General features: G+C 72.6%; 3 protein-coding genes across 5 annotated transcripts; 1 reads left to right on the top strand and 2 right to left on the bottom strand.

The window, feature by feature from the left end:
* Window positions 1-1201: 1201 nt before the first annotated feature.
* On the top strand, window positions 1202-4275 carry KHK (ketohexokinase). Its single transcript, XM_074153678.1, has 8 exons — window positions 1202-1329; window positions 1581-1697; window positions 1964-2098; window positions 2801-2873; window positions 2985-3131; window positions 3725-3813; window positions 3903-4060; window positions 4190-4275. The coding sequence occupies exons 1-8, from the start codon at window positions 1202-1204 to the stop codon at window positions 4273-4275; spliced, it is 933 nt and encodes a 310-aa protein (XP_074009779.1).
* A 390-nt stretch (window positions 4276-4665) lies between these two features.
* Window positions 4666-6257, bottom strand: CGREF1 (cell growth regulator with EF-hand domain 1). Its single transcript, XM_074153674.1, has 5 exons — window positions 6178-6257; window positions 5769-5834; window positions 5413-5483; window positions 5182-5306; window positions 4666-5094 (listed from the first exon to the last, which is right to left on the bottom strand). The coding sequence occupies exons 1-5, from the start codon at window positions 6255-6257 to the stop codon at window positions 4666-4668; spliced, it is 771 nt and encodes a 256-aa protein (XP_074009775.1).
* A 1406-nt stretch (window positions 6258-7663) lies between these two features.
* Window positions 7664-10729, bottom strand: PREB (prolactin regulatory element binding). 3 transcript variants are annotated; one of them, XM_074154040.1, is made up of 9 exons: window positions 10572-10729; window positions 9571-9772; window positions 9207-9418; window positions 8969-9049; window positions 8761-8885; window positions 8496-8669; window positions 8346-8418; window positions 8083-8242; window positions 7664-8002 (listed from the first exon to the last, which is right to left on the bottom strand). In XM_074154040.1, exons 1-9 carry the CDS (start codon window positions 10704-10706, stop codon window positions 7908-7910), a joined length of 1257 nt encoding a protein of 418 aa, XP_074010141.1. In that variant the 5' UTR covers window positions 10707-10729; the 3' UTR covers window positions 7664-7907. The 3 variants fall into 3 exon arrangements, with proteins under 3 accessions (XP_074010141.1, XP_074010142.1, XP_074010144.1); XM_074154041.1 differs by having other exon boundaries at window positions 9207-9456; window positions 9615-9772; window positions 10572-10706; XM_074154043.1 differs by lacking the exon at window positions 8496-8669 and having other exon boundaries at window positions 7908-8002; window positions 9207-9456; window positions 9615-9772; window positions 10572-10706.
* Window positions 10730-11008: the final 279 nt, after the last annotated feature.

The raw sequence follows: 11008 nt of genomic DNA, 5'->3' as shown, positions 1-11008 counted from the left end.
GTGTCTCGGCGCAGCCCCCGGCCCGTAGCCGTGCGAGGAGGCGGCGACTCGTCCCGGGCACCCCGGGCCGTGGCCGGTGCCGGGGGGAGGGGGGCCTCAGCCCCGCTCCCACCCCGCACCGGCCCCTACCTGAGGCACCGCTCCCGCTCCGCCGCCTCCCGGTGACACATTAACCCGCCCCGCGGCGCGCCCAGGGGTGCCCCGGCACCCCGCCCCGCACGTGCCCACCCGCACCTCCCCCTGCGCCCGCACCCCAAACCCAGCCTCGGACATCCACCCCGGCCTGCACCCAAACGTGCACCCCGAGTGAGCGCAGCACGTACCCCCGCCTGCACCCCAAACTTAACCTTAAACCCGCACCCCCACCCGCACCCCGACCTGACTGCACACCCTCACCCCGACCCGCACCCCAAAACTCACCTTAGACATCTACCCTGACCCTACCCAGACCTGCACCCCAACCCCCAACCATCCTTAACCCTGACCTGCACCCCGAGGGAACCAGGGCACGCACCCCGACCCCCACCCCAGCACCGACCTGCACCCCGGCCTCTCCCCAGTCTGCACCCCGAGCTGCGCCCCCACCTGCACCCCCGAACTGCACCGAGACCTGCACCCCAAACTTCAACACGCACCCTGACCGATACCGAGACCTGCACCCCGACATGTATCCCGACTGCACCCCGAGTGAACCACGGCACGTACCGCATCCTGCACCCCCACCCCAACACCAGCCTTCACCCTGACCCCTTCCCCACCTGCACCCCCAGACCTGCACCCCCAGACCTGCTCCCAGACCTGCACCCCAACACGTACCCCGACCTGCACCCTAAATACGCTCCCCGTCCTGCACCCCCCCGCCCTCCCCTCTCTCGGGGTCCCCCCGGGGTGTCGAGGTCCCTCCCCGGGGGTGGGTGGGGGGGGGTGCAGGGGCAGCGCGTGCCGCCGCGCACGCCCCAGCCCCGGCCCATATTGCGCGCGCGCGCATGGGAGGGGCGTTGGGCGTGGCCCCGAGGGCGGACCAGACCCCGCCCCCTCGCCCCGCCCCTCCCGGCGGCCCGTGGGAGAGCGGCGCGGCGGCGCTCGCTGATTGGTGGCGCCCGGAGGAGGCGTGGTCGGGGGCGTGTTCCGGGGCGTGTCCAGTGCGGGGGCGTGTCCGGGGGCGTGTCCGGCGCGGCGCGGCGCGGAGCGGAGCTGCGGGATGGCAACGGGGGCGGCGCGGCGGGACCCCGCGGCGGCGGGGGAGAAGCGGATTATGTGCGTGGGGCTGGTGTGCCTGGACGTCATCAGCGTGGTGGAGGCCTTCCCCGCCGAGGACTCCGACACCAGGTACCGGGGCTGCCCCCACGGTGCTCCCGGGGCTCCCCCTGGTCGATTCCCCCAGTGCCCCTCGGTGCCTCCCCCGGAGACCCCCCCCCGCGAGCGCTCTCCCTCCGGTGCCTCCCCCGTTCCCTCCTCCCGGGGCTCCACCGGTGCCCCCTCGGTGACTCCCTCAGGGCCCCCCCCAGTCCACTTCCCCCCCGGTCCCTCCCTGCACCCCCCCGGGGCTGGCCCGGTGCCCACGTCCCACTGTGTTGCAGGTGCGTGTCGCAGCGATGGCAGCGGGGGGGGAACGCCTCCAATTCCTGCACGGTGCTGGCGCTGCTGGGAGCCCCCTGCTCCTTCATGGGCTCGCTGGCCCCCGGGCACGCCGCCGAGTAAGTGGGGTGCAGAGAGGGGGGGGTCTGGGCTGCTGGTGGGGTCCCCACCCTGACGCTGCCGCCGGCCCCTCCGTGTTTCTCCCGCCGGCAGCTTCGTCCTGGCCGACCTACAGCGCTACGGGGTGGACGTGTGCCACGCGGTGCGGCAGCCCGCCGGCCACCTGCCCGTCTCCATCGTCATCGCCAGCGCCAGCCGGGGCACCCGCACCATCCTGCACGCCGGTGGGTGCGTGCGCCCCTCACCCCGCTCTCTGTCCCCCAAGTTTCATTGTGGCGGATTTCCGGCGCCGGGGGGTGGACGTGTCGCATGTGGCCTGGCAGCCCCGTGGGGATGTGCCCTGCGCCTGCTGCATCGTCAGTGCCGCCAGCGGCTCCCGGACCATCGTGCTCTATGACACGTAAGGGCGCCAGCCCCGGCCCCAATTGCCGGTGGGCAGCGCTCAGCTGGGCCGGCTCGGAGCTGTGGCATCATCCCTGCCCCGGCCACCCGGGGCTGCTCCCTGCACCCTGGGGGTCTGGCAGAGGCTCCGCCGGTGCCAGCCCCACGCTGCCTGCTGGGGGGCCCCACGTGCCAGATTGAGTGATTCCCTTAATTCTGCACACACAATCGCTGACAATCGTTCCCGCAGCCCAAATCACCCCCATGCCACGGCCGCGATTGGCGGTGGCATCCCTGCGCGGCTGCGGGCTCTGGTGCCAGTGGGCAGCCGCAGTCCTCGCCCTGGCAAAGGGCCGGCCGCGGTCACATGGGGCGGTGGTGGCAGGAGCCATTGGGCATTGCTGGCCATGGAAGCTCTGGCCTGGCCACTGCCGCGTTGCCCTTTGAGTCCATCTCAGGGTCCTGCTGCGCCATTATTAATAATTCACCCGGGCGGTGCCCCCCCGCTGTGGGAACCTCTGCCCCGGGCGGCGCCGAGCCCTGTGCAGCCCCCGGGCTGCCCTTCGCCCCCGCGCACCAGGCTCACGCGGGGCACTCATGATGCTGGGGGGGGGGGGGTCCCCCTGCCCCTGGGCACTAGGCTCACCCGGGGAACTCCACGCTGCGGGGGGGGGGGGGGGGGGATGGTGTCCCCCTGCCCTGCCTGACCCCCACCCCGCAGGAACCTGCCCGACGTGACGGCCCGCGACTTCGAGCGGGTCGACCTCTCCCAGTACAAGTGGATCCACTGCGAGGTGAGGCTGGCACCGGGGCGGGGACCCTGGGGCAGGGAGTGTGGGGTGCAGGGGACCCCCGGCGCCGGGCGCGGGCGGTCCCGGTGCCGGTGCCAGGCGGTGCGCCCGCAGGCCCGTAACGCGGGGGAGCAGGCGGCCATGCTACGGCGGGTGGAGCAGCACAACCGGAGCCGCCCGGCCGCGGAGCGGGTCCGCGTCTCGGTGGAGGTGGAGAAGCCGCGGGAGGAGCTGCTGCCGCTGATGGCCATGGGTCACGTGGTGCGGGGGCGGGGCCAGGGCGGGGGGCGGGGCCAAGGGCGGGCCACTGGGGCCCGTGAACGGCGGAGGGGGCGGGGATTGGCGATAGGGGCGGGGCCAACAGTAACGGGCGAGCGCCACAGAGGGGGCGGGGATTGGGGGCTGAGGGTGGGGCTAACGCCCATGGGCGGGGCCATCGGTCCGTGAATTATGAGGAGGCGTGGTTTGGAGCTGGGGGCGGAGCTAACAGCCAGGGAGGGGCGGGGTTTGTTCTGGGGGCGGGGCCAGAGGCCGGGCCGTTCCGGGGGAGCAGAGCTGGGAGTTGGGGAGGGGTCCCGGTACGGGGCAGGCGGGGGGGTGCAGGGTTGGGAGGGGGGCAGTCGGGGTACGGGGGGGGTGCAGGGTCGGGGGGGGCAGTCGGGGTACAGGGGGAGGGCAGAGGGGGTGCCCACAGCAGGGGCAGCACGGGGTATGGCGGGGGCCTGGGGAGCACAGTCAGGGTGGGGGTGCAGGAGTGCCACAGCGTGTGGAGGAGGTCTGGGGGTGCTGTCGGGGTCTGGGGGTGTCACACACACCCCCTTCCCCTCATCCTAACACACACACCCCCCCCGCAGGTGTTCATCAGCAAGGACCTGGCCCAGCACTTTGGGTACCACTCGGCCCCCGAGGCGCTGCAGGGGCTGCGCCACCGCGTGCAGCCGGGGTAGGAGGGGGTGCGGGATGGATGTGGGTCTGGGAAAGGGGGGGGACACGCAGCCATACCCCCTACCCCCACTTTTCTCTCCCACCCAGGGCCACGCTGATCTGTGCCTGGGCTGAGGCAGGGGCTGACGCCATGGGTCCCGACGGGGAGCTGGTGCACTCGGACGCCTTCCCACCAGAGACCCTCGTGGACACGCTGGGGGCCGGGGACACCTTCAACGCTGCCGTCATCTTCGCGCTCTCAGAAGGTGGGCATGGCCATGGCATGGTTCGGCGTGGCCCGGCACAGCCTCTTCCGGGCTGTGCCGGGCCACGCCGAGCCATGCCGTGGCCCGGTATGGCCGACCCTGGCTTGTCCTGACCCCCCCAATCCCCAGGGAAGAGCCTTCAGGACGCCCTCACCTTCGGCTGCCGCATCGCCGGCAAGAAATGTGGGATCCAGGGCTTCGACGGCATCGTCTGAGCCGGATGCCCCCCCTGCCAGGACACACACCCCCCTCTCCCCCCCCATGCACATTGTACCCACCCTACACACCCCCCCCGAACTCTGCTGATAATAAAGCCCCACTACCTCCTGAGCCACCCCCCGCCCCCCACCCCCCCAAGCTGTGCCCGGCCCCTCTCCCCCACGGGGGTGGCACTGACCAGGGCCCAGGCGAGCACCAGCACCTGTATTTCTGGGGTGACATTACAGGGGTGACAGCACAATCCCAGCCCCCTGCCCCCCCGTTCTCCCCAGTCCCAACACAGGATTGGGGGGGCGCATGGATGAGTGGGGCAGGGAGCAGCCGGGGTACCACACCCCCAGAGCCGCCGTGGGGCTGGCACAGCCCTGCCCACAGTGCCCCATCGCCTATTCCTCCCCGGGTTCCCCCTGAACTGTGGCTGCCTCTCCCTCGGGGGCTTCAGCCTCGGGGGTTTCAGTCATGGGAGCTTCCTCTGCCTCGATGGCTTCACCATCGGGGCCTTCAGCCTCAGGGGCTTCAGCTTCGGGGGCTTCCTCCACCTCCATGTCTTCAGCCTGGGGGGCTGCCTCCCCCTCTGGAAGGGCACCGCCGCCAGGCAGCCCCTGCCCCTCTGCCAGGCTGCTGCCCCCCGTGTGTCCCCCCGCCGCCTCCGTGTCCCCCCCGGGCGCAGCTCCAACTCCGGGCTTCCCGGGCTGCTGCAGGAGGGGCTGTCCCGGGGGTCCCCGGCCGGGTGACAGCAGCAGCTCGGGGGGGTCGAGCAGCCCATCCCCGCTCAGGTCCTGCCGCTCCAGGGTTCGGTCCACCAGCGCGGCCACCTGCGGGGACGGAGAGGGGGGACACGGGGTGAGGGCCCGGCCCGGGGGGCTCCGTGGGGTGCGGGGGCCCGTCCCCGCGGGACCTACCGCCTGGGGGTCCGGCCGCCCCCCGTCCCGCCGCTCCAGCACCGCGCCCAGCAGCTCCAGCAGCTCCAGCCCGTCCAGCCGCCCGCTCCGGTCGTAGTCGTGCAGCGCGAAGAGGTAGAGCAGGGCTGTGGGGCACGGCCGCCGTGGGGCTGGGGTCGCGTCCCTGCCCCCGCGGGACCCCCGGTGCACGCCCCACCACCCCCCCCGCTCCCCGCGGCGGCGGGTCCTTACCCTGCTCCCGCGACAGGGACTCCGCGTCCCGCGACGGCGGCCCCAGGCTCCGCACCGCGCTCCGCAGCAGCCTGGGGGCGGTGGGCTCGGGTGGGCACGCACCACCCTGCCCCACAGCCTGCCCCACGGCCCCACAGCCCGCCCCGGGGCTGCTCTGCCCCATAGCCCCACAGCCTGCCCCACGGCCAGCCCCGGGGCTGCTCCACCCTATAGCTGTCCCCAGGACCACCCTGCCCCACAGCCAGCTGAGCCCTGCCCGTGCACCCCGCATCCCCATCTGCCCCCCACCCCTCACCGGGTCACTCCCCGATGCGCAGCCCCCCGTGCCATGGGGTTCCCGAGGGACAGGGACTCACGGCAGCGGGGGCAGCTCCGGGCTCAGTGAGTCGGGATCGGGCCCCGGGGCCGCGGGGGGCTCAGACCTGGGCAGAAAGAGGGGGGGTTACCCGTGCCCCTGGGGGGAGCTGCCTGCCCCAGCCTTGCCTGGTGCCCCCGCAGTGCCCCGCACACCGTCCCCTCCGCCCACGGCCCCCACAGCCCCATGTGCACCCTTCTGTGCCCTGCCCGTGCCCTGCACCCCCCGGACCCCTGTGCCCACCCGCGGCCACGTGCCCCAGAGACCCCCGTGTCCCCACCTGCAACCCCCAGTGCCCAGGCACCCAAACCACATCTGCACCCCCCGTAACCGTGCACCCCCCATACCTGTACAACCACATACCCGTGCCCCCCGATGGCCACGCCCCCCCGTACCCGTGCCCCCCGTACCTGTGCCCTCCCGCCTGGGGGGCAGCCCGCGCCCCCGGGGCCAGCAGCAGCATCAGCATCGGGACCAGCGGGTTCCTCATCCCAGCACCTCGGGCTGCAGCCGGGCGAGAGCGGCCGGGGGGTGCCCCTGGCTGGGGGGTGGTCGTGTCCGGTCACGGGGGGAGGCGTGGGAATCCGCTTGCACCCCACGCACCCTGCTCACGGCGCGCACACACACACACACACACACACACTGTCACCCCCCCCCCAAGTCCCCGTTCCCCCTCTCCCCGGTCCCGGTCTCTCCCGGTGCCGCCCGCCCCGCCCCGGGCCACGTCGCTGACACGTCCCCGTCGCCGCCACCGGCCGCTCCCGCCCCGTCCTGGTGCGGCCCCGCCCGCGGCCCCGGCAGCGCAGGGGTTAACCGGCACCCCCAACCCCGGGACAGCCCAGTACGGCGGGGGCACCCCCATCCCCGCTGAGACCCCCCCCGCGACCTTCCACACCAGCAACACGGGGGTCCTGACACCGGGTGGGGGCAGCCCCCGGTCCCCACCCAGGATGGGGATGGAGGGATGGGGAGCAGCCCTGCCCAGAACGGTTTGGGGGGGCTGGGGGGGCACAGAAAGCTGGCCATGGGCCGGCAACGCGCGCTGGCAGCCCAGAAAGCCCCCCGCCCCCTGGGCTGCATCCCCAGCAGGGCAATGGGGGGGGGGGGATTCCGCCCCTCTGCTCTGCTCCGGGGAGACCCCCCCCAGTGCTGCCTCCAGCTCTGGGGCCTCAGCACAGGAGAGACATGGAGCTGTTGGAGCGGGGCCAGAGGAGGCCACGGAGATGCTGGGGGGGCTGGAGCCCCTCTGCTGGGAGGACAGGCTGAGAGAGTTGGGGGGGTTCAGCCTGGAGAAGAGAAGGCTGCGGGGAGACCTCGGAGCCCCTTCCAGTCCCTAAAGGGGGGGGCTCCAGGAAAGCTGGGGAGGGACTCTGGATGAGGGAGGGCAGCCCTAGGAGGAGGGGGAAGGGTTTGACACTGAAAGAGGGCAGATGGAGATGAGATGTGGGGAAGAAGTTCTTTGCTGTGAGGGTGGTGAGAGCCTGGCCCAGGTTGCCCAGAGAAGCTGTGGCTGCCCCATCCCTGGAGGGGTTCAAGGCCAGGTTGGAGGGGGCTTGGAGCACCCTGCTCTGGTGGGAGGTGTCCCTGCCCAGGGCAGGGGGTGGCACTGGGGGGGCTTTGAGGTCCCTTCCCACCCAAGCCCTTCTGTGATTCCATGACAGCCCCTCCACAGCGGAGACACCAGCCACAGGGAGCAGCTCTCGCCTGGGTCATTGTCGCCATCTTTGAGCAGGGGGAGGGCAGTGGGGAAGGGGCTGCAGGGAGGGGGCTGTGGGGCAGGACACTGCCTGCCCCCCCAGTAAGCCCCCATGGCTGCCGGTGTCCATGGGTCGGGCAGGAAGGGCACAGTGGGGGCCCAGAGCAGCACCCCTCCCCCAGCACAGACGTTACAGCGCTGCCTTCACCCTCCGGTTTTAATGGTCACTGTGGGGCAGGGGGGCTGGTGAGACCCCCCCCCCACCCCGGGGCCAGCCCCACACTGCAGCCAGCACAGTCCCACCAGGCTGGGCCCCCCCCCCAGCTCCCGTGTCCCCCATCTGCTCCTCGAGCCCGGTCGAGGCTGGTCCCTCATCTGCTTCACAGTCTGCCTGGGGGGGTAACCGAGACCAGCCTGGGGGGGGTCCATCCTGGGGTGGGGGGGCTACAGGAAGCCTGGGAAGGCAAGCTGCAGCAGCAGGATGGTGGCCACGATGAGCCCGGCGCAGAGGAGCAGCAGCAGCCAGACAGGGAGGGAGCCTGCGGAGGAGAGAGGGGTGAGGAGTGGGGGGCTGTGGGGCCCCCTGACGTGCACAGAGAGCGCCCCCCCGGGTACCCACGTCGGCTGGGCAGCAGATGCAGCTTGCAGCGGCTGTCGACGGCCACGCTGAGCAAGGCGGCCTCGTTCCCTGCCAGCAGCTCCCGCCCGCCCCGGCTCTCGGGGACGAAGGCCACGTCCGTCACCACGATGCCGTGCGCCTCCTTCACGTAGTACAGCCTCTGCGGGACAGCAGCGGGGGGGTGGCCGAGGCAGCCCGGCCCCGGGGGGGGTCACTGGGGCTGCCCCCCAACCCCCAAGAAGCCCCGCCGCCCCCCAGCTCACCTGCAGCGAGAAGGCGATGTGGATGGCGACGGAGCCCGTTACCGTGCCCAGCCCCAGGAAGGTGCCTGAGTCGCTGCGGCGGGGGGGGGGAAGGACAGTGAGTGGGGGGTGACACGACCCCCGTCCCCTCCCCTGGCCCCCCCGGGGTACCTGATGGAGAGGCAGGAGATGACCTCGCTGCCGCAGGGCCGGGTCAGCAGCGGCAGGAAGTTCTTCCCGTCCCACTTGGTGAGGTAACAGGGTGGGGGGCGGCGCTCCCGCTTGTGGGGCACCTGCACCGTGTAGAGCCGCAGGGCCCCGGCGTCGTCCTCCACCGCCCCGAACCTGCCCCAGGACAGCACGGGCTGCGTCGGTCCCTCCCGCCAGCACCCCCCCTGGCAATGGGGGCCCGGTGCCCGGCGCCCCCCGGCCTCACCGGCAGGCCTGGTAGCGGTACGCCTTGTCAGGGATGCCGGGCAGGTTCTCGTTCCAGCGCAGCCCCGTCACCAGCTGGTCCTGCTGCCACACGCAGCACTGGAAGTCCCGTCCCGCCGTCACCACCTGGGCAGAAAACGCGGGTGTCCGAGGTGGGGGCTCTCCCCATCCGGCTGCGGGGGGGAGCCGCCCGCCCGCCCGCCCCTCACCTTGTTGTCGGGGCCCAGCGCGATGTCTTCGATCTCCCCGTCGTGGGCTTTGAACTCCAGTGTCTTCTTCATGCTGGGGAACTGCGGGGACAGAGCGCGCATCAGGGCTGCCCCCCCCGGGGCCAGGGCTCCCCCCCCAGCACCCGGGAAAGGGCTCAGGACGACGCGGCGTTACAGAACGGCAGGCGTCGATGCGGGCCTGGCCTTCCCCGCCGGCCTCGGCTGCCCCCGTCCCTACCTCCCAGAGGCGGAGGAAGCCGTCGGCGCCGCCAGTGACGAGCAGGGAGCCGTCGGCGTTGAAGCGGACGGCCTTCTGCAGGGCGTCGGGGCTGAAGTCGGTGCGGACGCTGTGCAGGCTCTCCACCGTCACCTCGCTGCTCTGGCTCTGCGTGTCCCCCTGCCCCGCTGGGCTGGGGCCCTTCCGCCGCCGCGGCCCCTTCTCCCCACTGCCTGCGGTGGGGCAGATGGAGCCATGACACAGCGCCCCACTGCCGAGGGGGACGGGGTGTGGGACAGGCAGGAGACCCCCAGAGCACCCCACAGAGCATCCACCCTGCACACCCTGCCCCACGGCACCGGGGCCGTCCCAGCAGGGCTCTCACCGTTTCGGCCATCGGAGCCGCCGCCGCCGCGGGCCTCAGGTGGCTGCAGGCGGAAGCGCAGGATGTGGCAGGAGGCGTCCTGCCCTGCCGCGATGATGTCGTCGGCCAGCGCCATGGTCATGGTGGCACGGGTCTCGGTGTCGTGGGAGTGCAGCAGCGAGGCGCTGAGCTGCCCCCCGATCTGCTCCAGCTGCAGGAAGTGCTGCGGGAGGGGGTGGCCCGGCCTCAGACCCTGCACCTGCCACCCCCCCAGGGCTCTCCACCACCCCACAGCCCCCCCGGCTGCTGCCACCACCCTGACCTCACACCCAGCCAGACCCCCATCTTGCCCCACACCCACAGCCTGGGGCTCCTCTCCCCTCTGAGGGCCCCCAACCTGCCCCACAGCTCACCCCCACCTGTGGTCCCATCCAAGCCCCACAGCTTCCCGCCACCCACACCCAGCTTCCTCTCTCCCTGACCCTCATGGCTCCCTCCCCCCGACTCCAGCCCCATGGTACCTCCCCCCAGACCCACAGCTGCCCCCCAACCCAGCCTGACACTCATCTCCCCCTAGCCAGACAGCTCCCCCCCACCTGCACCCACGGTTTCCCCCCTCCCCAGTCCCACAATCCCCCTCACCTGAACCCACAGTCTCCTTCCCTGGCCCCACAGCTCCCCCCAAACCCGACCCCCCCCACCCACACCCACAGTGTCGTCCCCCCCAGCCCCCCCGGCCCCCTGAAACCCGACCCCTCGCCCCACAGCTGTCCCCCAACCCGGCCTGACACTCGTCTCCCCCTGGCCAGACAGGTCCCCCCCCTCTGAACCCCCCAATCTCCCTCCCTGGCCCCACAGCTGCCCCCCAACCCGGCCTAACAATTGCCGCTCCCCACCCAGCCCCACAGCTCCCCGCTTCCCCCCCCCACCCCCGCGGCCTACACCCCCCCGAGGCCTCCTCACCCCCCTCCACCGCCGCGCCCACCCACAGGCCTCCCGCCCCTCCCCGAGCCGAGCCGCACCACGCCATTGCGGATGCCGGTCTTGGCGGCGCCGCCGCCGCCGGCGGTGATGGCGAGGGGCCGCTGCGGGTGGAGGCGGACGGTGTAGAGCGGGAAAGGCGCCCGGTAAAGCTCGGCCGGCCGCCGGGGCGCCATGGCTGCGGCGCACACGTCAGCGCGACGCTGCCGTCACCACGTCGCCACGCCCCTACCCGCCATAGCCACTCCCCTATCCGCAATAGCCACGCCTCCATCTACAATAGCCACGCCTCCATCGGCTTTAACCACGCCCCGCTCGGGTATGACCACGCCCACAAGACACAACCACGCCCCCCACCGCCCCCGAGGCCACGCCCCCGCGCGGCGCATGCGCCGGGCGGGGGCTGGCCTCGGGGGCGGTGGGGGGCGTGCGTGTCCCCCCTATCCCGGGCTACCGGTAGCCCCCCGTTCAGCCCCGT

Source organism: Numenius arquata, chromosome 9 (genome assembly GCF_964106895.1).
Source record: "Numenius arquata chromosome 9, bNumArq3.hap1.1, whole genome shotgun sequence".
Classification (NCBI taxonomy): domain Eukaryota; kingdom Metazoa; phylum Chordata; class Aves; order Charadriiformes; family Scolopacidae; genus Numenius; species Numenius arquata.
The sequence above is the reverse complement of the archived record's forward strand: the minus strand, read 5'-3'. Positions and strand labels throughout refer to the sequence as shown.

Bases quoted from the DNA above. Each gene is read 5' to 3' on its own strand.
- CGREF1 (XM_074153674.1), bottom strand. From the start codon at position 6,257: ATGAGGAACCCGCTGGTCCCGATGCTGATGCTGCTGCTGGCCCCGGGG. The intron at 5,835-6,177 runs GTACGGGGGGCA...CTTTCTGCCCAG, and splicing joins CCCCAGGCGGGAGGGCACAG to GTCTGAGCCCCCCGCGGCCC. The intron at 5,484-5,768 runs GTGAGTCCCTGT...CACCGCCCCCAG, and splicing joins CCGGAGCTGCCCCCGCTGCC to GCTGCTGCGGAGCGCGGTGC.
- PREB (XM_074154040.1), bottom strand. From the start codon at position 10,706: ATGGCGCCCCGGCGGCCGGCCGAGCTTTACCGGGCGCCTTTCCCGCTC. The intron at 9,050-9,206 runs GTAGGGACGGGG...CTGTCCCCGCAG, and splicing joins GCTTCCTCCGCCTCTGGGAG to TTCCCCAGCATGAAGAAGAC. The intron at 8,243-8,345 runs GTGAGCTGGGGG...GCTGTCCCGCAG, and splicing joins ACATCGCCTTCTCGCTGCAG to AGGCTGTACTACGTGAAGGA.
- KHK (XM_074153678.1), top strand. From the start codon at position 1,202: ATGGCAACGGGGGCGGCGCGGCGGGACCCCGCGGCGGCGGGGGAGAAG. The intron at 2,099-2,800 runs GTAAGGGCGCCA...CCCACCCCGCAG, and splicing joins ACCATCGTGCTCTATGACAC to GAACCTGCCCGACGTGACGG. The intron at 4,061-4,189 runs GTGGGCATGGCC...CCCAATCCCCAG, and splicing joins CATCTTCGCGCTCTCAGAAG to GGAAGAGCCTTCAGGACGCC.